Consider the following 26788-nt stretch of genomic DNA (forward strand, 5'->3'; position numbering starts at 1 on the left):
AGATACAACCTTGTGTTTATCATCCTCTTGTTTCTTTTTCTCACTTGTTTCTTAACTCTGAACCAGGGAATAGCTGCACTAGCAGTATTCTTAAAGGAGGAAAATGAATCTCTAGGGTGGCAACCTGTAAGTCCTTTATTGTTTCTTTTTGACTATTACAGAGTTGTCCACTCATCTTTGTAGGATTGTGATTGGTGTGTCCTATAATAGCATGTACAGTAAAATCTCACTAATTCAGTATAATTAAGAGAAGGTCAGCCTGAGGAGTAATTTTTTAATGAACTGTAGGGAATTTTAAGTGAGTGAAGACCTAAGACTTTTAGGTACATATAGGAAATGTTAGTAAAATGTTTAAACTAGGTGGCCTATAGACTCTGCTTTACCAAGGAAAGGGATGAAGTGGGTTTTTCACATTCACAAAAGTAGATAGAATGATTATAATGAACCGTAATGTATCCCTCACCCAGCTTCAAAACTTAACCTTTATTTAGGGTTTAGGTATTTTTACAGGTTAACAAGGACTTTCTTTAGCCAGGCTAAATATTCTCAGAGAATATTGCTTTACACCATTAATTTTCATGGCAACTTTTTTGTTTTATTTTATTTTATTTTATGAGGTCATAACAGTTTATAACATTGTGAAATTTCAGTTGTACATTATTATTTGTCAGTCACCATATATATGTGCTCCTTTACCCCTTATGCCCAGCCCCCAACCCCCTTCCCCTCTGGTAACCACTAATCTGTTCTCTTTGTCCATGTGTTAGTTTATCTTCTACATATGAGTAAAATCATATGGTGTTTGTCTTTCTCTGTCTGGCTTATTTCGCTTAACATAATACCCTCAAGGTCCATCCATGTTGTTGCAAATGGGATGATTTTGTCTTTTTTTATGGCTGAGTAGTATTCCGGTGTATAAATATACCACATCTTCTTTATCCATTCATCGGTTTATGGGCACTTGGGTTGCTTCCACGTCTTGACTATTGGGAATAATACTGCAGTGAACATAGGGGTGCATAAGTCTCTTTGAATTGTTGATTTCAGGTTCTTTGGATAAATACCCAGTAGTGGTATAGCTGGGTCGTATGGTATTTCTATTTTTAATTTTTTGAGAAATCTCCATACTGTTTTCTAAAGTGGCTGCACCAGTTTGCATTCCCACTAGCAGTGTATGAGGGTTGCCTTTTCTCCACATTCTGTCCAACATTTGTTGTTTTTTGTCTTGGTGATTATAGCCATTCTAACGGGTGTAAGGTGATATCTCAGTGTAGTTTTGATTTGCATTTCCCTGATGATTAGTGATGTTGAACGTCTTTTCATGTGCCTATTGGCCATCTATATATCTTCTTTGGAAAAATGTCTGTTCATACCCTCTGCCCATTGTTTGATCGAGTTGTTTGTTTTTTTGTTGTTGAGTTGTGTGAGTTCTTTGGAGAGTAACCGCTTGTCAGATATATGATATGCAGATATTTTCTCCCAGTTGGTGGGTTGCCTTTTCATTTTGTTCCGGGTTTCCTTTATCATGGCAACTCTTTTTAAAAGAGATAATATAATAAATTTCAGAATAAGTTTCTGCATCAGAATTATTATTAATATTTGTTACTGAAGGGTGCAGTATGTGTTGCTGTGGAGGTAGGCCACTGAGGTCTTGATTTTTTAAGGAGAAATTAAGATAAATTATTTAAACAACATATTTAAATCATACATATTTGAAGTCATAACAATGCACAGGAGTGTTTTAATAAGGAAATTACAGAGTTTTGAAACAACATAATAATAACCCCTCTAATTGCCCAGAAATTTACTTGTGTAGACAAAATATCCAGATGATTGGATAACATTTTGCCTTTTTAATCTGGATATTTGAGATCGTATTGTGTCTTGGGAGAAATGTCATAATTATGAAAATTTGAAGAATTAATGTAATCCTACCAATGTCTGAGTTGGGAGCCCTAAACAACTAAGCAATTATCTTTGTTTTTCCTTACTTTCTAACTCAGCCTTCCATTCTATATCTGGCCTGGGCAAGATGCTGTCAGTAACAATACTCAAAATAATTCTTGGGGCCGGCCCGGTGGCGCAAGCGGTTAGGTGCGCGCGCTCCGCTGCAGCGGCCCGGGGTTCACTGGTTCGGATCCCGGGTGCGCACCGACGCGCTGCTTGGCAAGCCATGCTGTGGCGGCATCCCATATAAAGTGGAGGAAGATGGGCACAGATGTTAGCCCAGGGCCGTCTTCCTCAGCAAAAAAAGAGGAGGATTGGCGGATGTTAGCACAGGGCTGATCTCCTCACAAAAAAAAAATAATAATAATAATAATAATTCTTATCTTAAAAAAAAAAGATGCCTCTAAAATGTCAGACTAATTATTCCTACACAAGAACAGTAACTTCTTTCTTTTTTTCTTCTCTTTATATTTGTCCCTTAGGAGATCCTGAAGCCTAATGCTTATTATGGGTGTTGAATTTTTGGCTCTGTCATATTGGTGAAGAATTTGCATATAAGCAGTCTGGGAGTTCCTTTAAACTACAGGCATATTTCTTTCCATGACAAGTGTGTTCCTGGAAAAAAATTATAAATGAAAATAATTTAGATGTTTTCGAAGAACTTTCTGCTTAAGAGTATCCTATGGAGAAACCTGTTGCCAAATGAAGCGTTTATAAATTTGAATAATGAATGCTCCCATTTGTCTTTTCTTGAAAATACCAGGGTTCTTTCCCCCCCGTAGTTCAGCACTGCCTCGCCTCTGAGGGCATTTCCCCAAATAAGTCATATTGTTTGTGATACTCGAGTGCCTAGGCCAGCCTACTAAAGCCTGTTCCGCTGTATGCTTCTAGGTAGGTGTAGGCAGTGTGTTCTGGGGCAACTATTCACACTAGTGAGGTGCACCACCTTTTATTCAGAGCATTGTGGCCACACATGTACTCCAGTGACTAGCTTTCTTGTCCAGGCTGGCTCCCATGATGGAAACATGTTCATACACAGTCTAATTCAAATACATAAAGGAAATTAGGACAAATGGAGACCTAGAGGAGATGTCTTTATGGTTTATCTAGCTTTGGATGCTAGCATTAGATTTTTATAAGAAAAACTCCAGAAAAGAGCACTCAGCTACAGTGCATGAATGAATAACCCTGCTTCACTGGAGCAAAGGCTCAGCTACAGTGCATGAATGAATAACCCTGCTTCACTGGAGCAAAGGCACATAGGAGCACCAGCCACCCCGGTACTTAGTAAGAGAATACATTTACCTGAGGAATATGTTCATGTTTTCTCTAGGCAAAGGTCTGATAGGGCTGGTGTATTTTAACTTTAACCTCATTCAGAATGGTTCCGTGCCTGCAGAGAATGCATCCTTTCAGTGGATTCATATTCAAAATATTGTGGATAGTTTAGAGTTGGGATTAATCATTTCTGAGTTCAAAATAGTCTGTGTCCAATTTGGTAAAAGTTTTTAAGTGAAAGATTACTGTTTGGGGGAGGTTTTTATTTGCTTGTTTAGTTCTCTGGAAAGGTGATTTACAGTTACTGTAACTAAGCAAAGAAGTCCTTGATTTATGTGTGGGAGTTGCATTTGGGGAATGAGGGCCATGTGTATATTCATAGTTTTCACATTGCAGGGAAGATATCTTAAGGTAAACAAAAAGGATTCCAGGTATACTTGTTGATAATGTATCTGTATTGGCTTTTTCTTTTTTTCAAAATGGAAATATCATTATTGTTTTTTTCCTAAAAATAATACATGCTTATTAAATTTTTCTTAAATCAACTATCCTTTAAAAATAAGTATTTAATTTTCATTTGAGGCTCTGCTCTACAAACTCAAATTTGGTAGGACTCAACAAAGTATATTTTTCAGTTAAGTTTGTCTCATTATAATCCTGGTGTAAATTTAGACACAATGACCTCAACTTTTAGCCCTGGTTTTGACCTACTTCTACTACTTAGCATTTCCCTATGCATGTTTTATTGCCCCTTAATTAATATAAATCTAGACATGGAGTAGCTGTTGCTACAAATTTTGTGTTATAAAGTCTATTGCTATCTGTACAATGATAACCTTTAATTTATTGGTTTGGAAGTTGATCTCATTAAAAAGCTGCTGTATATATTAACTTATGATGAAAATTCTCTTCAGTTTACTTTTTAGAAAATGTCATTTTGGGGTTTTCCATTTTAGAAATCACCAATGATCTATTTTTTGTTTAGAGAAACTCGAAGGAAATGATAGGGTGGTCTAGATCAGTACTTGTCAATTTCTACATTCTCTCAAAACCGGTCTTCCTCCATTAAAATTAATTAATGAATGTCTTTCTTAGTGTTAAGATTTAGTCAATTGTCTGTATTTGAGGTGTTTTTCTCCCCCTAAATTATCTTCAAATCTTTGGCATCTGATGCTCTTTAGGGAATTGGGTAAAGCTGTGGAAGCTATGTGTTCTGTCATTGTCAATAAAAGACCCTGAAAACACAAATAAGGAATTAAAATATAAATATAAATGAACGCCATTGTTTGCTCACATGGGAATATGTCTTTTACTTACAACTATTTACCCAAGGAATGATTCAAAGACTATCTTTCCCTCACTTGAGGAATTCCTAAAGAGTCAAGAACATTTAGTCTAGATTTTAATTAACTTTTCTTTATTTCTTAAATGAAGATAATTAAAAGATAACAAAGATTACAGTGGTGAATAAGGACTCAGATTAATTCTCCTAATTCTAGAGTAAAAAGTTTTTTTTTAATGATAGGGAAGGAATTATGCAAGAATTGGATATTTTGGGTCAAAGATCATTCCTATTCCCCTAGATAACCTCTCCCAGTGTTTTTTTCATTTTTTATAGTTTAGGACCAGTAATAAGTTTGTAACTCTTTAAAATTAGTCCTTTTTCCTTCTATAGTCACATTTTTTTTTTTTACTTTGGCCTTCAGGTAGCACAGCACTAATTAATGCTCGGTTGCAATAACTACATTAACCCTTATAATTAGTATACTTGCTAATTATACATGCTTCTTTCCTGTACTTCTATCCATACTTTTTATTTTGACTTAGATTATTCTGTTTCTGTTATAATTATTTTATTGAGCATATGTATTTTATTGCAAATCATTTGACTCCTGTTTGGCAAAGTGAGGCATGTAAATAAGAGATTAAATTTTTTGCTTGAGGTAGGTTCAAGGAGCACATTTCATAACTCACTATTTGGGTTTATTTACAGCCTCTGTCAGGAGAGACATAACTGTGCCAGGCTTTGCTAAGCAGTTTCATTCCAACAACAAGACTTATTTTTCCTGTGTCTATTGTCCAACTGTTCTGTAGTCTCTTGGTCTCCACACAAACAGAAAGGTTTCAGGTGTTATTCCCAGGCAGGGATTTGCCACAGGTGTCTTTTCTGCCACTTAAAATATGTAGAAATGATGAGATTATTAAGTAGCTGACTATGGTCTGATTCTCTTAAATCTTCACTATGTGCTGCATTTGAAACTTGAAGTGCTATTTCTTTGTTGCTTAATTTATTTTGCATTTAAACTGTCCTCATTCAGTCTATATCCATAATGTGGTGGTTTATTAACACGGTAGGCTTGTTATTGGTAAATAGAATTATTCTAATGATATTTATTATCAGAAAACACCTGTGCCTGGTTGATAACGTATCATGGATTTTACTTTATGTAAATTTAAAAAGTAAATACACTTTTAAAATCTTACAACAGCGTGTAAAACACCCTCCAGGATGTTGACTGCCCACCCTGCACTCAGAAGGATCCCTCAGCCTAGAGGCCATGGTGCCCTGATCTCTTTTCTGTCTCAGTACAATTCCCCATGTGGCTGTCATATTCTCCTTTCAGGGAGTACCGCCTTCTGAGACCACTGACACCACCCACACACCACTGAGGAGGCCCCTCTGTGACCACACTGACTTTTAAGGAATCAGAGGATCTGTTAATGAAGCTTTTCTGTACTTTGTTAGTAGTTGTCTGATGTCCTCCAGGACCAGGTGTGAAAACTGGAGGGAAGAGTGATACCTTAAGGTGAAGCGTTCGACTCTCCTTCTGCCTGCAATAGAAGTAGCCAAAGCAGCGTGAACCATGGAGCTTTTGCTTACGTTCTCACATCAGCTTGTTCATTACTGCTTTCTAAAGACTGCCTCTTTCAGGAATCCTCATAGAAAAAGCAATTAAGAAAAAGAATGGACCACATCAGAGGTTATCCGAAAAGTAGTATAAACCACATCATCTTTTGAAAGAGAGAGATACTAGAACTTCATATAAAGCCACATTTCTCAGCCTTTTGTGACCCTACAGTACTTCGTTACTCATCTTTGACCTGTCTCCAGGGACTCTGTTGTACTTTACTGCCTGCAGTTTGTAATATAAAAGCAATTGATCTATTGTATGTGTTTTCAGAGTACATATGCACAAACTCCACCTTCACCCCAGGCTCTGGTTTGACTCCTCCCTCAAGCCTGAAGGGTTTCCCTACCCTCCATAAGAATCACTGAGCTGGAGCCATGGCAAAGTGAAGTGGGCCGGCCCGTATTTATTTCTTTAGGACAGAGCTTTGTGGTGTTTGTATCCTTGGTTAGTCGTCCTTCTTCTTTCTCCCTTTTCCTATTAGCTGGTCTTTTCTCTTTTATCTGTATTGCCAGCCTCTTGGTTTTGCTGCTGCTGCTTCTCTTTTTTTATCCTTGTTGGTCACCTGCTGCTCTCTTAACTCTTAACTTCTTTTAACCTTTCTTTCACTCAGTAAAATGTTTAAAAAAAGAAGGAAATCCAAACTATCTTTTTGATTTGTTTTTATTATAAAAGAGTTTTATTTATCATTATCTCTATAACCATTTGACTTACCTTCTAGTGTCTGTTGGTGTAGTATAACCTTGGAATATTCCTTTTCACTTCATGTGCCAAGTGGTAACTTGTTCTTCTGGTGTGCCGGGGCAGGAATGTCCTCATCAAGTCTCGAAGGGGTATGGTGTCAACTCTGAAAATATGGCTGAACACTGTGCAAAATGTTGGAGTTGTTGCCATTCTCAGCCAGTACATACCTTCTTAATGCTATGGCCTCTTTCTCCAGTTAATCAGTTTCTTTTTTTAATCTACTTTCGGAAATATATTAAATATAAAGTCCTATGCTCTGTAAGTAGCATTGCCAAAGCAGTATCATGCGCATAGCACAATAATCTCATTTTGATGTTCTAAATTTCTTTGTCCTGTGTATGGATGGCAGGATTTTAAATGAAAACACTGGAATTGGTCCATAGTGTAAACTGGTTTATATTGTTTAGCTCTAAGCTGTTGCCCTGATCTTCACTGCATTTATGCCTGACTTCTCTAAGTCATAGTGACATACCTTTGCATGCGTCTTTTCAGCAAACCTGTGATACCCCTTGCGAGACTCACCAATGTCAGATAGATCATGGACACAGTGAAGGTTATACTTTGCCATGTTAAAAAAGATTAAGTCAAAGGAGCCAAATTATACTGAGTTTTCAAGATGTCACGGGCCAGCCCTGTGGCATAGCGGTTAAGTGCACCCTCCGCTGCTGGCGGCCCAGGTTCGGATCCCGGGCGTGCACCGATGCACCACTTGTCATGCCATGCTGTGGCAGCGTCCCATATAAAAGTGGAGGAAGATGGGCACAGATGTTAGCCCAGGGCCAGTCTTCCTCAGCAAAAAGAGGAGGATTGGCATGGATGTTAGCTCAGGGCTGATCTTCCTCACAAAATAAATAAATAAAGATATCAGGAAAACTAGGGTGTTGCCCAGCTCTCTCACTCACTAGATAAATCAGTGCCCTCATTTGTGAATTGAAGACAGTCCTTCCAGCCCTGACTACCCTGCAGCATTGTTGTAAAAATAAAGTGATATGTATAGACCTCTGTAAATACTTTGAAGGCTATGAGTATGGTTATATGGAATGTATTGAACTGAACGCCCATATTAGCTCTGCAAGGTCTGGCCTTTGAGATGTCCTGGCCTTTGAGATGTATAAAAAAGCAATTTCATTACTTCCATAAAATCTTTAAATGGCTTCTTCATAGTTTTGTGAGTTTGGAGTTTCATATGTGACAGAATTTACTTTCTAGAAGTAAAACTAATAGGAAGAATGAATTACAAGTCAAACTTGACTTAATGATTTCAATTTGCATTAGGCTCTTATCTTTATAATGTAGGTAATTTAAATGTTTAGCATTATCCTCTGTTATCTATAAAATGAAGTGTAAGTCTGCTTCTTTATTCCCGGCACCCATAATGCACCAACTGTATGCCCTCATACAACCCCATCTGACCACAGAACTCCCTGGGAAACTGCCTTATTTGAAGCCCAAGCCTTTTTTAACCTTTACTCCCACCCTTAGTGTTCCTTTCCTCTTACCTTGTATAAGATGTAAGTCTCAGGTCTAAACACAACTTAAAATATGTCAGGATATTATATTGAATGACAAACTCCTGAAGATCATAGACCATGTCTAGTTAAGGTGGGAGTGAAACCTAGCTATTGGTAGTAAGGTTTATGTAAGTTTAATTACTGAACTAGATATATTTTATTATCTGGGTTGTTTGTTATGTTTTTAAAATATATCAGAGTGGACTTCTGCTTCTGGCCATGAAGAAATAACAGGAACCAGATTTACACTCCTACCTTAAACAAGTAGAAAACTAGACATAGGACAACAGGCAGCCCAGGACTACAATCGCTGAGAGAAGAGAAACAAATGGAGTGAACTCTATAGTTGCCCCAGCTTACTGCCTAGAGGCAGTTTCCAGGCTGCAGTACAGAGAGGAAGAAGCCAAAGCAAGAGCCCAGCTATCTCACTGAGTTGAGAAGACAGAGATAGGAGTTTGGGAAGACCAAGATGGCTTGTGTTTGTGGGGCAGAGACCCAAAGAAAAGGGATTGCACAGAGAGAAAGCTCCAGAGATCTGAAAAGGGATCCCATGGAGTCTTCAGCTAAATTTGGATTTGTGCATATATCACAGTAAGCCGCCTGGGGCCAAGGAAAGAACCTCCACAAAGGAGTAGGTTGAATAATTCCTGGAGCTCACACAAGGCTCTCTATGGGTGGAAAGACCTCACAATAGATAGGAAATCACGCAGTACTCAGAAGAAATTGCCTTAATAGTAGGGGTAAATTAGCTCTGCACTAAAGGCTACCCTGTACCTGCCCTAGCAAAGTTTAAAAGCAAGCTCAAAAGGATCAAACTTTTTCTAAATAAATATGTGCTAGAACAAAGTATAACATTCTTTAAGGGAATACCACAAATTCCAACTCCCAACAAGGTAAAATTCACAGTGTTGTACATGCAGTAAAATATTACTGGGCATTTTAAAAGCAGGAAAATAGAACCCATAACCAGAAGGAAAATTAATCCATAGAACCAGACCCATAAATGGCAGAGATGTTGGAATTAGTAGGCAAGAAGACTAAAACAGCTATTATAAATAAATTCCGTATGCTTACGAAGGTACAGGAAAACACAAAGCTGATGAAAAGAAACACGGAAAATGTTAAAAAGATGCAAATGAAACTTCTAGAAATAAAACATACAATATCTGACATAAAAAGTACATTGGATGGGAGTAACAGCAAATCAGATATAGTATAAGAAAGGATTGGTGAAGTTGAACATAGTAATAGAAACTATCCATAATAAAGCAAGAGAAATAAAAGCCTAAAAAAATAAAATGTACAAAGCTTCGGTGAACTATGGGACAGTGTCAAGCTAGCTAACATTCTTGTGACTGGTGTCCCAGAAAAGGGAATCAGGAAAGAAAAAAATATTTGAAGAAATAATGGGAGGAACTTCCACTTCCAGTAACAGCGACTGGATTTGCCCTCCTACCTGAAACAACCAAAAGACAAACAAAATATATAATACAATGGTTTTCAAGACACTGGATTCAGGCAGCGAAGGACAGTGATGCCTGATACATGGGAAGCAAACGAAGTGAACCCTAGATTACTGCCCTGTGAAAATTTCAGGCCATGGTGCTAGAAGGGTAACCCAGGTGGATTTCAGCAGACTCTCTAAGTTGAACAAACAGAACTCAGTCCAGGGAAACTGAGGCAGTGTTCACAAGACAGAGTACGGAGAGGAGAGAGCTGCACAGATTGAGAGAATCCCAGAGATCTGTAGAAGGTACTGTTTGAGTATTCATCAGAGTACTGATGAACACATGCATACAAGGAAACTACCCAAGTCTGGGGAAAGAACTCTTTTGTTCACCTCCTCTTTGCCACGTTGGCAGGGGATGGATTCCCACCATAGGGTGATGGGGAGTGGCCAAACACACAGCACTCAACACTGGACGGATGAGATTGATAACAGTTTGTAGTCCCATATATTGTTAGCCTGGGGGAGAGGACATCACACACCATGCAGGGCAAATGGGGATTGCACTCAAGAACAGAGTGAACAACCAAGGGCTGTGGGAGAAAGACTTTGTAGTCTCAAGAGGGTAGAGTGCTCCCTGATTCCTGCAGGAAGATGTGATTGACTTGTTTGAATAATTCCACAGGCTGGCGGGAAACTGAAGTCCACTGCTCAGTGATAAGCAGGAACTGTTCCTGGTGCCCATGATAAAGGAGGATTATTTGACTAGGGTCCCTTATCCGTGGGAGCAGAGTCATGAGGGGAATTTGTGATTAGGCCATTTGAGGCCTTCCAGATTTTCCCAAGGTGTCAAAGCAGCACATAATATTGAACCTTAAGTTTAGGTCTTATACCACAAGAACGATCCTAAAAGATTAAACGGAACAGTGCCTTTTCCCCCTGGCCAGACTGGAAAGATTCGTAATTCATGGGACATTGGATACATAGGAAGGTCTTGCCTCAGTTGTGGAAAATAATTAGCCCTAGACTAAGCACTGCTTCAGCCCACCTACCTAATCAGAAAAGCAAAACCTGACAGAATCAAACTGTCTTCAAGAATAAAGCTCAAGAATATTTATAAGAATACAAAAATATCTAGCACCCAACAAGGTAAAATCCACAATGTCTGGCATCCAGCCAAAGATTACCAGCATGCAAAGAAGCAAGGAAAACATGACACATGATAAGGAGTATAACCACTCACTCAAAACTGACCCAGAACAGATGTAGATGTTAGAAGTAGACTAAATATTGGTTGATATTTTTCCAAAATTTGATTAGAACCTTGAACACACATTCTAAGAATCTTGATGAACCCCAAGCAGAAGAAATGTGAAAAAAACCACACACAGGCACATTATATCAAATTGCTAACGAGTGGTAAAGAGAAATGTTTAAAAGCAACTATGGGGAAAAAATGGTCATATTATTACAGAGAAGCAAATGTAAGAATGGGAAAAAAAATCTGTTCGGAGACTATGCAAACCAGAAGACAGTTGAACTACGTCTTTTAAGTACTAAAGGAAAAACTGTCAAGCAAGAACTCTATACCCAGTGAAAATATATTTAAAAAATATATTTTCAGTAAGACATACCAAAGCTTATGAACATTGTAAAGTTTGGGATTGGAGAAAGGCCTTTATAATCAAGATAAAAACCCAAAAGGCATAAAGAAAAAAAATCAACAGATTTGACTACATAAAAAATTTTAAATTCTGTGTGGCAAAAACATCATAAATGGTTAACAGAAAACAGTCTTGCACATATACAATAGGCAGAGAGTTAATATCCTTAGTAGAGGAAGAACTATAAATCATCAAGGAAAAAACCAACAACTCAGGAAAAAAATGGGAAAATGATCTAAGCAAGCAATTCACAGAACAACTAAATATGACTAAGAAACATAGGAAAAGATGTTCAGACTCTAGTAAATACCAACTAAAATGAAATTTCTCTTTTTAATCACTGGATTGACAAAAATCAAAAGATTAATAACATCCTATATGGAGGGGGGGCTGTAGGGAAGGGCACATTTATACACTGTAGGAATATAGATTAGTACATTTTTGGAGGACAATTTAGAGGTACCTATCAAAATGTAGAATGCACATAAATTCTGACCAGCAGTCTCACTTCTAGGAATCCATCCTGTAAAAATACTCGTAAGGGCTTATAGATATATGTACAAGGAATTCTGCACAGCATTCTTTATAATAGCAAAACACTGGAAAAGTTCTTAATGTGCATCATTAGGGAATGGTTAAATAGATGCTATGCAGCCATGAAAAAGAGAAAAAGGAAAATCCACAATATTATGTAGTTTGATCTAACAAAAATAAAATAAAACTGGCCATACACATACGTGAAGACCCTCACACGTATGTATTTGACTATAAATGCGTAGAAAATGTGTGGAAATATACATACCAAAATGTTAAAAAGCAATTACCCTCTGGGGAGTTGGAATTTGAAAGTGTAAGGTAGGAGAGAAGGATTTTCATGATGTACTTTTATATTTGTTTTATTGTTTGAACTTTTAAGAGTTAGTAAATAATTTAAAATTTTTATGTAACTAAAATTTTTAAAGATAAATATTAGTAAATTAAAATGAGAAAGGCTGAAGTTAAATTTTAGTTGAAAGGGCAAGCTTTTAAGTTAGTTTCTGAAGCATTATTATAGTTTTTAATTAATATTTTCAAATTTATTCAACTCTTATCTTTATGAAATGTAAATGCTTAAGAATTGACAAGTATGTCTTTTGCTTAATTAGAACCAAACTATTACGTGTTAAACTGGACAGAAACTCATGTTGGCTGCAGTAGAAATGTCCAAATAGCCATACTATTCACACTTGCAGTAAGTTGTTACCAGGACTGTACTTCATAAACATTCTCTGTACCCTTTTAAAAGTTTTAAAGCATCCATCTGTTTCCATTCACTCTAGTCACTGATGATTCATTCCTAAAATTAAAAAGTTTCCCATCTTTGTCTTGAGGAATTACTTCATTTTTAATGAATAATTAATAATGTGTGTGTTTACTGCTTACTTTTCCTATGTTAAATTTACAGAGAATTAGAAACTCATTAGGAAACAAAAATAATAAGATTTCAGAATTAAAGGAGAATTAATTTCCACTTTCTTCAAGGAGTGTTAGTGAAGAACTGTTGCTTCAGCTCCTCTCTGCTGTCAGCAAGTTGATTCCTAGAGGTACCCTCTTGAGAATAACGGAGCATAGGAACAGGCATCATCCTCCATCTATGGAGCATCAGGAAAAAAAATGTAACCCTCTTGTTTCTTTTGTGGTCTTCATAATATATAATTAGAATGCCTTTTGAGAAATTTTAATTTTTACTTTTAAAATGTTTATTATATATGTATTTTAATATATCATCCAAGTGACATACATTGCCATTGTAGTAATCAACCAGAAGATAGAATGGAAAATTTTTTTAACACCAGGAAGGAGATTCTTAAATGGCTGTGACGTATTCTTCTTAAAGGTTCTCTAGTCTAATATTCTTTAAATAGTTATAGAGGTAGTAGGTGTTAGGCAATGTAAGTAGTCAAATAAGTGATAACATTATTATCTCCATGCTGTCATCCCACCCCCTGAAAATCTATTTATAGTGTAGATGGCCTGGTAGATGAAAATTAAGTCTGACTTCATGTCTTAATTATGCATCCGCGTGACTACAGTTGGGTTCTCACCAGCCACTGTTTGATGATTTCACTGCCCATGAAAATAAATGTTTTTATGATGGGAAGAAACTTAGACCAAGGTCTTAGTAAATCTTGGTTAGTACCAAGGTGTGCAGGCTGCATGTGGTGCAGTACTTGAACTGAAGCAGACCCTGAGGCATTACCCAGGAGGCCCCTGGTCACTCTCAGGGTCATCACTGGACTTGAGGGGGTAAAGAATTGTCCTACAGGTTGTTCCTGGGGAAACCATAAAACATTGCCCTCCAAGAATCGCCATCCAACAACAATTTGAATGTACTGAATGCCACTGAATTGTACACTTGAAAATGGTTAATATGGTAAATTTTTCGTTATACATATTTTACCACAATAAAATTTTTTCTTAAAGAATCACCATCCACTTGCTAAAAGCAGCTCCCTAGAGACACCAAACAGCTTAACCTAAAGGTTAACTTGTTGAGTGACAGTTTGTCCCAGGATGGGAAAGACAGGAAGGAATGTTGAGAAGCAAGCCCTCTCTGCCACTGCAGCCGAAATGGAATGAAACCAGCAGCATTAACACCCAGGCAGCAGTGAGGGTAAGTAGTGGCTGTTGACTTTTCTCCTATTCTTTTGCCAGGTTTGGCAATGGTAATGATAATGAATATAGTGATAACAATAGCAGCAACAGCTGGCCAGTTTTGAGCCTACTAAATACCAGGCAGTGTATTTATTGCTTCACATTAGTTTTTTCCTTTAATCCTCTCAACCACCCTATGAGGTGGGCACTAACGTTACCTGCTTTTTGCTGATGAGGAAACAGGCTCAGAGAAGTTATGTAATTTGTCCAGATAAGGGTCATAACTGGGATTTACATTCAAGGAGTTTGACTCCAGAGCCTGAGCTGTTAACACCTGGGGCATACTGCCCCATAGTCTCTGTGTGACACAGCTAAGATGTGGCTTCTGTGCACAGACATCACGTTAATGCCTTAATCTCAGTCACTTGGTTGTTCAACAGATATTTACCAAGCTCTGGTTCAGGCCCAAGGTCAGGGCAGGAAGAAGGGAGTAATAAAATACTTAGGTCAAAAGTCCCTGTTCTTGAGGAGATTAAAGTACAAGAGTTCAACAGTAAGCAAATCATCACTTAAAACCATAAGTTAGGGCCAGAACTTGTGTTCACCTGTGGGTTATGATGACCAATGAGGGAAGCCCTCTGCCTCAGGATGCCTGCTCTGCTAGGATGCAAGGTGCTTCCTTTTAGGGAGCCCAGAATGCTTTTTATCAGTATTTCTGCAGTGTCTGTCCCTTTAGCTGGGTAGGAGACCCACAACACAGTTAATTCAGGGGGTGGAGGCATTATCTGGCAGTCACTGAGCTCTTTCTCAGGCATCAGACTCCCTTACCAGGGTGGGTCCTTAATAACCAAACACATTAGACCCAAGAGGTGAATTTCTACAACACATTCTACTGCCCTTCCATCTGCCCCAAACAAAGGTGCCTTGTCTCCTCCAACCTTCCTATTCAGAGGACCCTAGTGATCTGTACAAAGAGACCATGAAGAGAAAGAGAAGAGCTCTGTGTGGGCAAGATTCCAGAAGCTGATTTAAGACAAATCACCCTCAAATGTGACGTTATTATTAACTGATTTATTCATTACAAAAGTCCAGTGTAGCACACTCATATGCACACTATAAAATATGCACATCACACTCAAAATCTCCTCCAGGAACACAATTTTAATTGTGGGCTCAGGATTGGCCAAATTGGGGTAAGGTAGAGGAAGCTACCTTTGTAGTTCTGAAGTACCTCAGAACCTTTATACAAACAGGAATGAGGTAGAAATGCTCTCTGTGTATATTCTGTGTGGCGTCCATTTTTTTCTCTGTATAGTAGTATATCTGCCAATATTGACATCTGGTGATTCCAAGATTCCAAATCTTTTCCAAGGTACCTTTAACTACAGGATATCTTGCAATTGGCATTGTAACAGCACTCTGCAAGTCTCTCTGTGAACAAATGTCCAGGGGTAAGCAACCTTTTCAGATTATTCTTCATCTACCCCAGTGTTTTAACAGTATTTCATTTATATACTCCTGTTCACACAAGCTGTTCTCACAGATCTCTGAAGGTAAAATAATTTTCCTGTTCACTATTAAAATAGTCATTTAAAATTGGCCTATTAATAAATAGCCATTGTAATTATTATTAATTACTATAATTTTAGAGAAACTCCAAGCATTCAATTCAACAGATATTTAGTTTTAGTGCCAAAAGTTGGAAAGAACTGTACTAGGCCTTACTGGGGGTTCTACAGGGGCTATGATCACTACCACTACTACTGCTACTACAGGAAATATTCTTCTAGCCATTTACATCAAATGGAGGGTGGGTCAGAAATAAGGGAATACAAGAATAGTGTGTTGCCTCATTGGAGCTTGGAGAGGGTGTGATTAGAAAGGTTGGGGGTAGCTAGGAGAGGATTATCCTGAAGGAGTATAGGACAAAGAAATATGGGGATGAGAATGTGAGAACGATGACTAACTGGAAGGCTTCCATGTCGGGAAAGGATGATGGAGATGTGCAACTGCTATAACTGGCCCCCAGGATCAGGCAGAGCAGCCTCTAAGGGTGTGCTATGGACTGAACTGTGTTCCCCCAAAATTCATCTGTGGAAGCCCTAACCTCCACTGTGACTATATTTTGGAGATAGGGCCTATAAGGAGGTAATTGAGGCTAAATGAGGTCAATAAGGGTGAAACTCTGATCCAATATGATTAGTGTCCTTTTAAGAAGAGACGCCAAAGAGCGCTCTCTCTCTCCCTCTCCCTGCTATGTGAGGACACAGGGAGAAGCCAGGAAGAGAACCCTCACTGATTGGCCCACACTTTGGTCTTGGGCTTCCCAGCCTCCAGAACTGTGAGAAATAAATTTCTGTTGTTTAAGCCACCCGGTCTGTGGTATTTTGTTATGACAGCCTGAGCAGACTAATACAGGATAAATATAAAGTTTCAATGAGAATGTTGGTAAAAATATTCTGCATCATGTACCAATAGCTAGGGGACTGCGGGTGTTGACTAGACCTGGATTTCCTCAATTTATTTAGGACACAGCACTATCCACTGGCCTCAAAGGAGGGTCTTGTGTTTATTTTATCCCAAATTTTAGACATAAGGGCAGGAATTGATCTTCCTCCTCATCTTGCTTGCTTCTAGTAATATGTCCAGCATTATAAAAGTCTCATGGTAAACATCTATTTAACTGAATAAAGATGTCGCTATTATCGAGGCACAAGGTAAAGAGGGCCTAAACAAGGAAAGGTTTTTGAGTTTGAACATTTCTGCAATTCCAAGAACTAAGTAGTTAAGAGGTAGCACAAAGAAGATGTACATTTATGTGTGCATTCCCACTCTGCAGCTCTAGTGTCTGTGCAATCAGGAATCCTGGTTCTCTTCATTATGAATAGAGTCTGGATCACTGTTTGTTATTTTATAATGACTTTTTTTACAAATTGTACTTTTGAACTTTTAAGAATATAAGGTTTTGTGGCATCTCTATTTGCTGACCTCATCTCTTGATCAGTTTTCACCACGTGAATGCAAGCAGAGTCTGCAGTGCTCTTCAACTACCATTCAAGGCTTTGAACATGCAGCTATGGCCATAAATCATCCAGAAAAACATTGACCTCTAGGTTGACTAAATTTCTGGAAGCTGGTTTTCCTCCATTCCTCACTATTTTCAGCCAGTCTTTTAACTAGCAGCATGGTTACATGTTGTCGTTAGTCAGTCATTTTATAGCAAAGTAAATTTTCCAAAATGTATTAATAGTATTTTCCATATAAAATTTTTAAATGTAAAGAAAAAAATTATTTTCTGAATTTTAATGAAGATTTTCTTGTTGATACATAATCACCTTGATTATATCCACCCTAGGGTCTTTATAGGTCAAAGTTGAAGGTGATTTCAGGAGGAAAAAATATTCTCTTTTATATCAGTCATAAAGTTAGCCTATGGCCTATAAGCGAGATAAGAAAATTAATAAATTACATGGCATGTTTCCATTGTTAACATAGCCCAAAATGCTCTTCATTTCCTTTTTATGGAATAATAGAAACCTTTGGTCACACTTTAGTAAAGCACAATGCTAGATCAAGAATCAGTGATATAAACTTTATATTTATAACCTTTTTAGGGAAAAAAAAAAAGGATAACTGCAAAGAAGCATGACTTGTGAGCATGGAGTGAAGCAATTTCCCATCACAGATCAGTGTCTGAGTGTTTTCATTTTCTTGTCTAAGTGCTTCAGTATGCTGGTAGCCATAACCATGGGGCCTTTGTTTAGGTCAATGATTTTTCACCTCTCATTTACATGAGTAAACTGACATAGCTCTTAAAGTGAATTGTACATTAAGCACCCAAAATTGGACATTTGTTTCTGAAGGAGATGGTTTAGCTCTCTAAATGCCTCTGTTCCATTCTTATTTTTTTTCCAATCATTGATAGTAGTTCTTTGGATTTTTTTAGACGTGAGAAGGCTTTCTTAAAAGCTATGCCCAACAAGACAGGGCTACCTCAAAAATAAACATGAGAAGAAAGCAGATTAGAATTGTTGATGTTATATCAGTGTTAAAAACCAGCTGATCCTAGATTTAAGATGAAACCAGTATTATATGTACATTCATTAAGTTTATATGAAGTTAAAGATTCACCCTTAAAATATGTAATACAAACTTATGGTTTACAGTTTTGTCATTTATACCACTCAGATGGCTTAACCATGTATATCTCAGGAATCCAGCATTTCTTCCTCTATACCATCAAAATTTATATTTTAAATTAACTCATAAAAATCCTACACAATTTTAAAACAAATGCTAACATTCTGTGATTCTTAAATAGCACATACAGAATTGGTATGTTCTGTAAAGTTCTTTCTTTCTTTAGCTATCAGTAATGTAGTTCATACAATTGATGAGATTCAAGTTCCTAATCATTCACTCAATTTTTAAAAATAAAGAGCATAGCAGACCTCATCCAAAACTTTTTTCAAAGGCAAGTTCTCAGTTTTTTATTAGCAAGTTCCTCTGTCACTGTATTTCTCTACCCTCTTGTCCACAAACGAGGCTTAAGCAGCTTTCCTTGGAGCTTATAGGGGTCTGACAAGTTCCATTAGAAAGTCAATCTAGCTTTTTGTTTCTCTTGACATCAACACACTAGGTCAGCCTGTGTCTGAGAGGAACATGTCAAAATGGCTGTCTTACTGCATTTCTCATTGTTATTCTCCAGAGTGATATCCCTTGAAGGTCATATTATAGATCTTTTTATCAAAGGCGTGTCAACAATAGTAGCTGGGCAAGGGTTGGTTCCACCTAATGAGCTGTGTCCTCTAAAGCCACTAACAGCTTGATGCCCTAACAAAACCTGGTTGCCTAAATACTTCACCACAACTTTGGGCTAGTCTCAAACTTGCCGTGTCTGATCTGCACATTCATTCTCAGACTTCAAAAATATACTGCTTAACGTCTTTTCTTCTGCAAGTATAGGGGGAAAGCCCAAATAAATGCAAGTATGCAAACAGTATTTCACTTTATTATTGCTCCTTCCCTGCCCCACACTTTTATACACCTAAGCAGATACATGCATACAGACATATATTATCTATAAGTATGTACCTATATGTTTTCAGTTTGATGTCCAAGTCTCAGACTTATCTAAAAGCAGATCTGGTAAATGAGTCCAGGCCGTGATGTTTGGACCATCCTGAAATCAAACAGTCCAAGAAAAGGAGGTTCAAGGTACCAGCTCATCAGCAGATTTTCCCTAAAGTAGACATACCTTGTGGTTCATTTATAGAAATTCATCCTTAATCTAACTTGTAGTGTATTGTAGGTGGATGGGAGGGATGACAAGTACCAACTTTTTTAATATGACATAGTTTCCCAGCATCCATCAGCTGGATATTGCCTGTCCAGGATGAGCCTATTGGTTTGCCTGTTTCAACACTTCTGTTTGCTAAAATCTGCTCATCTAAAAGTTATTTATTGACCAGTCTAAGTGCTAAAACCAAATTTTTATAGGTACCTTCATTTCCACAATAAGTTAAGTACCATTTCCTAAGAAAATCTAATAAGATCAGTCAAATATATCATCAGAAAATTGAAGTCTCAGCACAAGAGTAATGTAATGATTTGCCGTAGGTATGTGCTGCACATATTGCAACTCTATGAACTTTGGTTTTGACAGATTAAAAATAACCAGCTAATGAAATTAAGCACTAGGGCCGGCCCCGTGGCTTAGCGGTTGGGTGCGCACGCTCCGCTGCTGGTGGCCCGGGTTCGGATCCCGGGCACGCACCGACGCACTGCTTCTCCGGCCATGCTGAGGCCGCGTCCCACATACAGCAACTAGAAGAACGTGCAGCTATGACATACAACTATCTACCTGGGCTTTGGGGGAAAAAATAAATAAAAAATTAAAAAAAAAAAAAAAGAAATTAAGCACTAAAGTTTTATTCTTATGTTCTCCCTGGAGAAACAGTTATTCATTTTTATTTTGGTTTATAACTTGATTATAAATTGAGAGTCGACTTGTTAGTACAACCATGTACCTTTTAAGGAATCCAAGTGCATTTCATTAAGCATTTAACAACACTCCCAGGAGTGGGCAATCCCAAAGAGCCATTGGGCATGGAAGGCATTAACCATTAGTTTTTGTGCCCTGTAATCAGCCTTAACCATGACCTGTCACCCCCACACTAGATTACCTGGGGGCCTTTCTGTGTCAGATATCATGTACTAGAGACCGGAACTTAGTACAAATGAGAATTAGATTTAAATTACTAAGCTAATTTTCATTTCCGGTTTTAAACAAAATTTAAATACTTGCCTCCAGAAATAAGAGAGAGTCTTGTTTAATACAAGCATCCCTGTCTCCTGCTATGAGCAGTTTATAAATCCTTCCTTTTTTTGTTATTTTTTATGTTGATTTAATGTTGAATTAAGGACACAAACATCTACTTGTCACTCCAATAAGAATTTTAAAGTCGGGTTAAAATATTTAACATGAGTTGACACCACCACAGTGGCTTGGCGGCACGTACATTAGAAATAACTTCTGGGCCGGCCCCGTGGCTTAGCGGTTAAGTGCGTGCGCTCCGCTGCTGGCTGCCCAGGTTCGGATCCCGGGAGTGCACCCACGCACCGCTTCTCCGGCCATGCTGAGGTCGTGTCCCACGTACAGCAACTGGAAGGATGTGCAGCTATGATGTACAACTATCTACTGGGGCTTTGGGGGGAAAAATAAATAAATAAAATTATAAAAAAAAAAAAAGAAATAACTTCTAATTAAGTTGTGTTGTTGCTTAATTCTTTTGTCTTCATAGGAATAGTTCTCCAATATTATTTTGATTTATTACTGATTTTTATGATTATCCTAGACTGAGTAATTTAAATATGTAAAGCCTTATGGGTACCTGCTGGGCCTAATTTGCAAGTGAAAATATAGTCATTGTAGTCATTGTTCATGCAGATAGTGGGTGTGTTCTTATTTAGAGGCCAAGAGGCTATTCAGTATCAGTCTCAAGATGCACCTCCCCTTCTGTATCTATTGATTAATATGGAGCTGGAAGTCTCTCCTGGTGTGCGGAGCAGGTCATATTAGTTTCTCTAACGATTTTCTCTTTGAAGCATTTAATTTTGTGTTTTATCTGGAAGAATTCAACAAATTGCAAATTGATAATTTAGAGATGTAAGCAAGAGTGCTCACTAAAGATATTCTGTAAGTGAAGTGTTGGCAAATAGATACAATTAAAAAGGACATCCATTCTATTATATTTATTTGCAACAAATAGTCATTGAGATGTATATTTTCCACAGAGCTTCATTTTTCCTTTGGTTTTTCCTAGACGCAAGTAGGACAGTATAGCGTGTGTCAGTGCCAAAAATTTGCTCTTATGACCTCTGACAAAGTGGAGCAAAACTTACAGGTCTAGCAGATTGATTTAACCTTACAAAAAAAAGGTCTATTGTTTTTTATCATCATTCCTAAGAACATTCAGTGTGTGTGTATGAAGAATGGTTATTTACATGAGGAAAACATTATAGGTACAAACGGTACCTAATTTGCAAGTGAAAATATAATTGTTCATGCAGATGTGAGTACATTCTCATTTAGGGGCAGTGGGTCTATTCATTGCCTCTTTTTTTTCTTTTCCCAAAAAACAGCTCTAGACGTATAATCAACTATGCAAATCTAGTCAGCATATTTACACTGGAAACAAATGTAGCCAATTACAGAAAAATAGGTGGAGCTGTTTTAAGCATTCATTAAATCTCTCAGGGCAAGGGGGTAAATTAAACTTTATTAAGGCTGCTATAAAAATAGCTATTTTAGAATTTAAATATGGTTGTATAATTTAGTGCTTATTACCAGATTCAATCTTAACACCAAAATTTAGCTTTCAAAAAGTACGCCAAATGAAATACTGCATCTGGAAACCTGTACTGTGCCCCCAACACAAGCATTTAAACATTAGGGCCTCAGCATGTCCCATTTCATGCTGAATTAAGAATGGCCTTTTTTTTTTTTTTTTTTTGTGAGGAAGATCAGCCCTGAGCTAACATCCATGCTAATCCTCCTCTTTTTGCTGAGGAAGACTGGCTTTGAGCTAACACCTATTGCCAATCCTCCTCCTTTTTTTCCCCAAAGCCCCAGCAGATAGCTGTATGTCATAGTTGCACATCCTTCTAGTTGCTGTATGTGGGACATGGCCTAAGCATGGCCGGAGAAGCGGTGCGTCAGTATGCACCGGGGATCCGAACCCGGGCTGCCAGTAGCGGAGCGCACGCACTTAACCGCTAAGCCACGGGGCCAGCCCAGAATGGCCTTTCATTTGCCAAAAAGGATCCCGTGGTTTGACCACTCTTGAATAAATACAGTGAAGGGTTAAAGCCCCTAAGGTGAGCTTCTGCCAGCATCATGAACAGGATAGAAAGCATTGTCCCCCTCACCTTAATGGTCTGCATGATCCGAGTCAAGAAGCCAGCTTTCTACAACCTATTTTCTTGCTTTTAGTGAATTAAAGTAGAATCTTGCAGAAAGAATTAAAGTAGTATAATATGAATGTTAAAATGTCATTTGAAAAGCTCAAGCATCAGTGAGGATCAAATTTCTGTGAAGAATGACTGGCACAGCTAGCTACATGAGAAGTAGTAATCTAAACCAGACTTATGAGAAATAGATGGAAAAGATAGAGTTGTGTGTCAGACACTGTGCTGAGTACCTTAGAGTGGCAGAGTGGATGGTGGGTTTCAGCTATGTGATTTGAAGAACCCCAAATTCCTCCTAGTTAACAGAGCTAAATTATATACATACACTTTTGTTCCAGTTGTTTTGTATTAGTTTCATTTCTCTGTGCTAAGTGTGGTCTCTATAGTTCTCTTTGAAAATGTATGTACCTCTGAAAAGATGGCACAGTGGATGACAGTCACATAATGATCAGGTATATGAACATTTCCCTAGGAGAGAAAGATCTGTGAGTAGCAGTAGGGGGAAATACACCAGGGAATTAGCCAAACAAGGAAGGAGGCTACAAGATAGAAGCTGGATTTCCTCTCCTTTACAAAGTTGCTATGCAGTCAGTTAGAGAGAGTCCCAGCTTTGAATTACTACAGTCTTGTGAAGAGTGAGAAAAGCTGGAGAGTTTTGATGTATGTCCTTGTCCCAGAGTAGTCCTGGCATTTTTTTAAGTGAGAGAGGCTTGCATCTAGGCTAAGTGTTAAGGTAAGAAAGGTCAGCAGGTTACAGAGCCAGTGCAACAGGGCTTGTGAGGAGTAATCAAAGACCTACTTAGGGAAGCAGCAGGAAGCAGGTTGGGGATTTCCACCCTAGGGAGGTTATAGGGGCCACTGGCTAGAGAGAAGTTGACTTAACTCTGAAAGGGTTTAAAATCTAGTTTAAAATGCTGATTAGAAAAATCCCACAATGAGCAGTTTGATCTTTTTTTCCTCCCTCTCACATATGAGACAAGATGATGCTGCCTAAATAGCGCTATTTTAAAGGAGTTAATGTGTACGCAGATTACTTTGATAAGTGCTTCTGCCACGTTGTTTCTTTCCTCCTCTCTGTGTTTTAAGAGCTTCCCTCCCCCCAACCTCATGAGATCAATGGTTTCTGTTTTCTTCTGCCTCAGATATTGAGTCCCTAGGGAAGACTAGAATGACACTGTAGACTGACCAAATTGTTGTCAGGAGTTGTTGCTCATGAGGCTATTAAGATGGAAACCCCTTTGTATTGATGCGTTATTTTAATATATAGACCAGCACTTTACACTTAGTGAGCATAAAGTTTCTTATCAAGAATTTTCCTTTTTGGGGGGCCAGCCCTGTCATGTAGTGGTTAAGTCTGGGGTGCTCCGCTTCAGCAGCCCAGGTTCGTGGGTTTGGATCCCAGGCGCAGATCCCACTTGTCAAGCCCTGTCATGTAGTGGTTAAGTCTGGGGTGCTCCTCTTCAGCAGCCCAGGTTCGTGGGTTTGGATCCCAGGCGCAGATCCCACTTGTCAAGCCATGCTGTGGCGGCAACCCACATACAAAATAGGGGAAGACTGGCACGGATGTTAGCTCAGGGCTAATCTTCCTCAAGCAAAAAAAGAGGAAGATTGACAACAGATGTTAGCTCAGAGCAAATCTTCCTCACCAAAAAGAAAAAGAATTTTCCTTTTTGAACAATGACTTCACACTATTCTGTGTTGTAGTGTTCTCTCACATTAACGTGTTTGCCTCTTTTGAAAACTTATATTTCCTCCAGAAACAGTAAGAACTAAAGAGGAGAGCAAAACATTAGAAGAGCCCTCACTGAAGATAATATGATTAGGATATTGAAAAAATAATTTAATGGGTAAAAAGCATCTGGGACATCAAACAGGTTATTGACAAAGATACATCTTTATGCATAGTTGGCCTTGCCACTGGGGACATCATGGTAGGGGAGGAGGAAGACAGGAAATAGAAGGTTTTGAAATAAGGACCTTGCATGACCAGGTTTGTACCTTTAGAGGCTAAAGCTTAGTTCACCTAGGGTTGGAGAGACTGAAGATAGGGAGATATTCAAGAAGGTATTGTGATGGTCCAGGTAAGAGGTGACAGAGGCCATGAAGAGGAAGAAGAGGGGAAGAGCCAAGAGAGATTTGGGAATCAGAATCCCCAAGACTTGGTTTCCTAACCACTGTGACAGCATCACTAGTGACTGTGTGAACTTGACTGTGCCTGGTCTCCCACAAATTTCCAGGCCAATCTTGGTGAGCAAGAAGGATGCATTCCAAGACCAGTGAATATTATTACCCAGTGGGTTAACCCTCCTGTCACCTCACTAAGCCATCCCCGTTTTCTGCTAACAGAAAAATGGAAAACAAGGTTCATAATTTACCACCTATGATATATTAGAATTTGTTTGGATGTAGTTCTTTACCTATATAAGAAGGATACAGTAAGAGTGTGAATCCTAGAAATAGACTTCCCCACTTGGCTGAAGCAGAAGTAGGGGAGAAGCAGTATATAGGCAAAGTTTGGTCTGGTGGTAGAACATGTTATCCAAGGGGTTAAAACAACAGTAGGTTCAAGTTCAGGCAGGATGTCAATAAAACAGAAAATGACTACATATAAGAATAAGTTATAAGAATTGAAACCTTCAGGGACTAAAAGAAGAAGATAGCAGAGAAGCTTGAAGACAAAGCAAGAAGTCAGTTGTAGGAAATAGATCATATTGTCTGCTTTAGACTCAAAGCAGAGATACCTAAATATTAAACCACAAAAAAACTGATAATGGGGCTGCCCAAATGCTTACTATCTTAAGTCAGTGACTTGGTGAGCCACTGATCCTATAGGTATAAATGTCATTTAGGCTCGAGTATGAGAATGAGGAAGGATGTCTAGCCGGGAACCTGATACCACCTACAAACTAAATTCCATCCTGACCAGTCATGGGTCTGATTACTAATTAATTCATTTATTAAACAAATATTTATCAAATGGTCATCTACAGTGCCTCAGACACTGCTGCTTTTGTGATACAAGACTGAAAAACAGACACTGCGTACTCTCAAAGAGTGGAGGGAGTTGGTAAGCACAGAGTGATAAGTGCCCTCCTTGATAAGAGGTAATGGTTGGGCTCCAGCTTTAGCAGAGGATTCACCAACATGGCTTTGGGAGGAGAGGATAAGAGCTAGGCCTCAGCCCAAATCAAAGCCCACACCATCAGTGAAAAGTCATTCCTCAGCATAGACAGCAGCCGTGTAACTCACCAGGCTGCCTCAACTACAGATTTCCAGCACTCAAAGGGAGTCAGAATGATCTAGTAAACTGAAACCACTGAGATTCTTGTCCAGCTCTGGCTCTGAGTTGGGTTATTTATATCTCTGGACTCAAGTCCAGATTCCCAGATGTGGTGGAGACTATGGACATGTGTGATAGGATCTAGAGCATGACTGCTGTATTGGCACCCACTCTTAAAACTATCTCTGTCTCGTGCTTAGCTACTGACTAGGAGTGTGAACAGAAAAGCTATTTGAGGGGAAAATTGATATATTAGAATACTAGTTTGTAATGAGGGGGCTACATTTGAGAACTGGGGGATAAAACAATATTTTTTTTATTTTGAAGGAAAGGTATATATTACAGACACACTCGTTAGATTAGTATTGTCATTTTTACTTCCATCAGGGTTGGAAGTGTGGCAAGAGAGGATCAAGATAATCTTTGGTCTCTCATAGCTAGAGATCATAAGAGAAATAGTCCAATTTAAGAAAATTTATTTTCCATAGTTGGCAGGAACAAATGTTTGTAGAGTATATATTTTTTTAAAAAAACTGGATACTTGGTGGGTATAGGCCAATGGGGCATTAGCTATTCTCTCTTTAAAATCTAGCATCCTTAGATAATAGCAAGTGTTGGTGAGGATGTGAGGAATTGGAATCCTCACATATTGCTAGTGGGGATGTAAAATGGTACATCCTCTTTGGAGAGCACTTTGACAGTTCCTCTAATGGTTTAAGCATAGAGCTACTGATGACCAGGGATTCCACTTCTAGGTATGTACCCAAGAGAAGTAAAAACAAGTCCGTGGTTGGGGCCGGCCCGGTGGCATAGTGGTTAAGTTCGCACACTCCTGCTTCAGTGGGCCTAGGTTTGCGGGTTCAGATCCCAGGCACAGACCTACACATTGCTCGTCAAGCCATGCT

At 38.5% G+C, this 26788-nt stretch overlaps 1 protein-coding gene across 3 annotated transcripts in view; it reads left to right on the forward strand.

Annotated features, from left to right (window-relative positions):
• UBE2E2 (ubiquitin conjugating enzyme E2 E2) overlaps positions 1-26788 on the forward strand; it is a 348219-nt gene that overhangs the window by 308618 nt on the left and 12813 nt on the right. The window contains exon 6 of one of the 3 annotated variants that reach the window (XM_087430612.1): positions 2430-3770. The exons of the other annotated variants lie outside the window; for them this stretch is intronic. Within the exon in view, the coding sequence (XP_087286738.1) occupies positions 2430-2446 (17 nt within the window). The 3' untranslated portion in view covers positions 2447-3770. Of the gene's footprint in view, positions 1-2429; positions 3771-26788 lie in introns of those variants that run through there. 3 annotated transcript variants of the gene reach the window in all.

Source organism: Ceratotherium simum, chromosome 5 (assembly GCF_057802395.1).
Source record: "Ceratotherium simum simum isolate JZ-2026a chromosome 5, ASM5780239v1, whole genome shotgun sequence".
Lineage (NCBI taxonomy): Eukaryota > Metazoa > Chordata > Mammalia > Perissodactyla > Rhinocerotidae > Ceratotherium > Ceratotherium simum.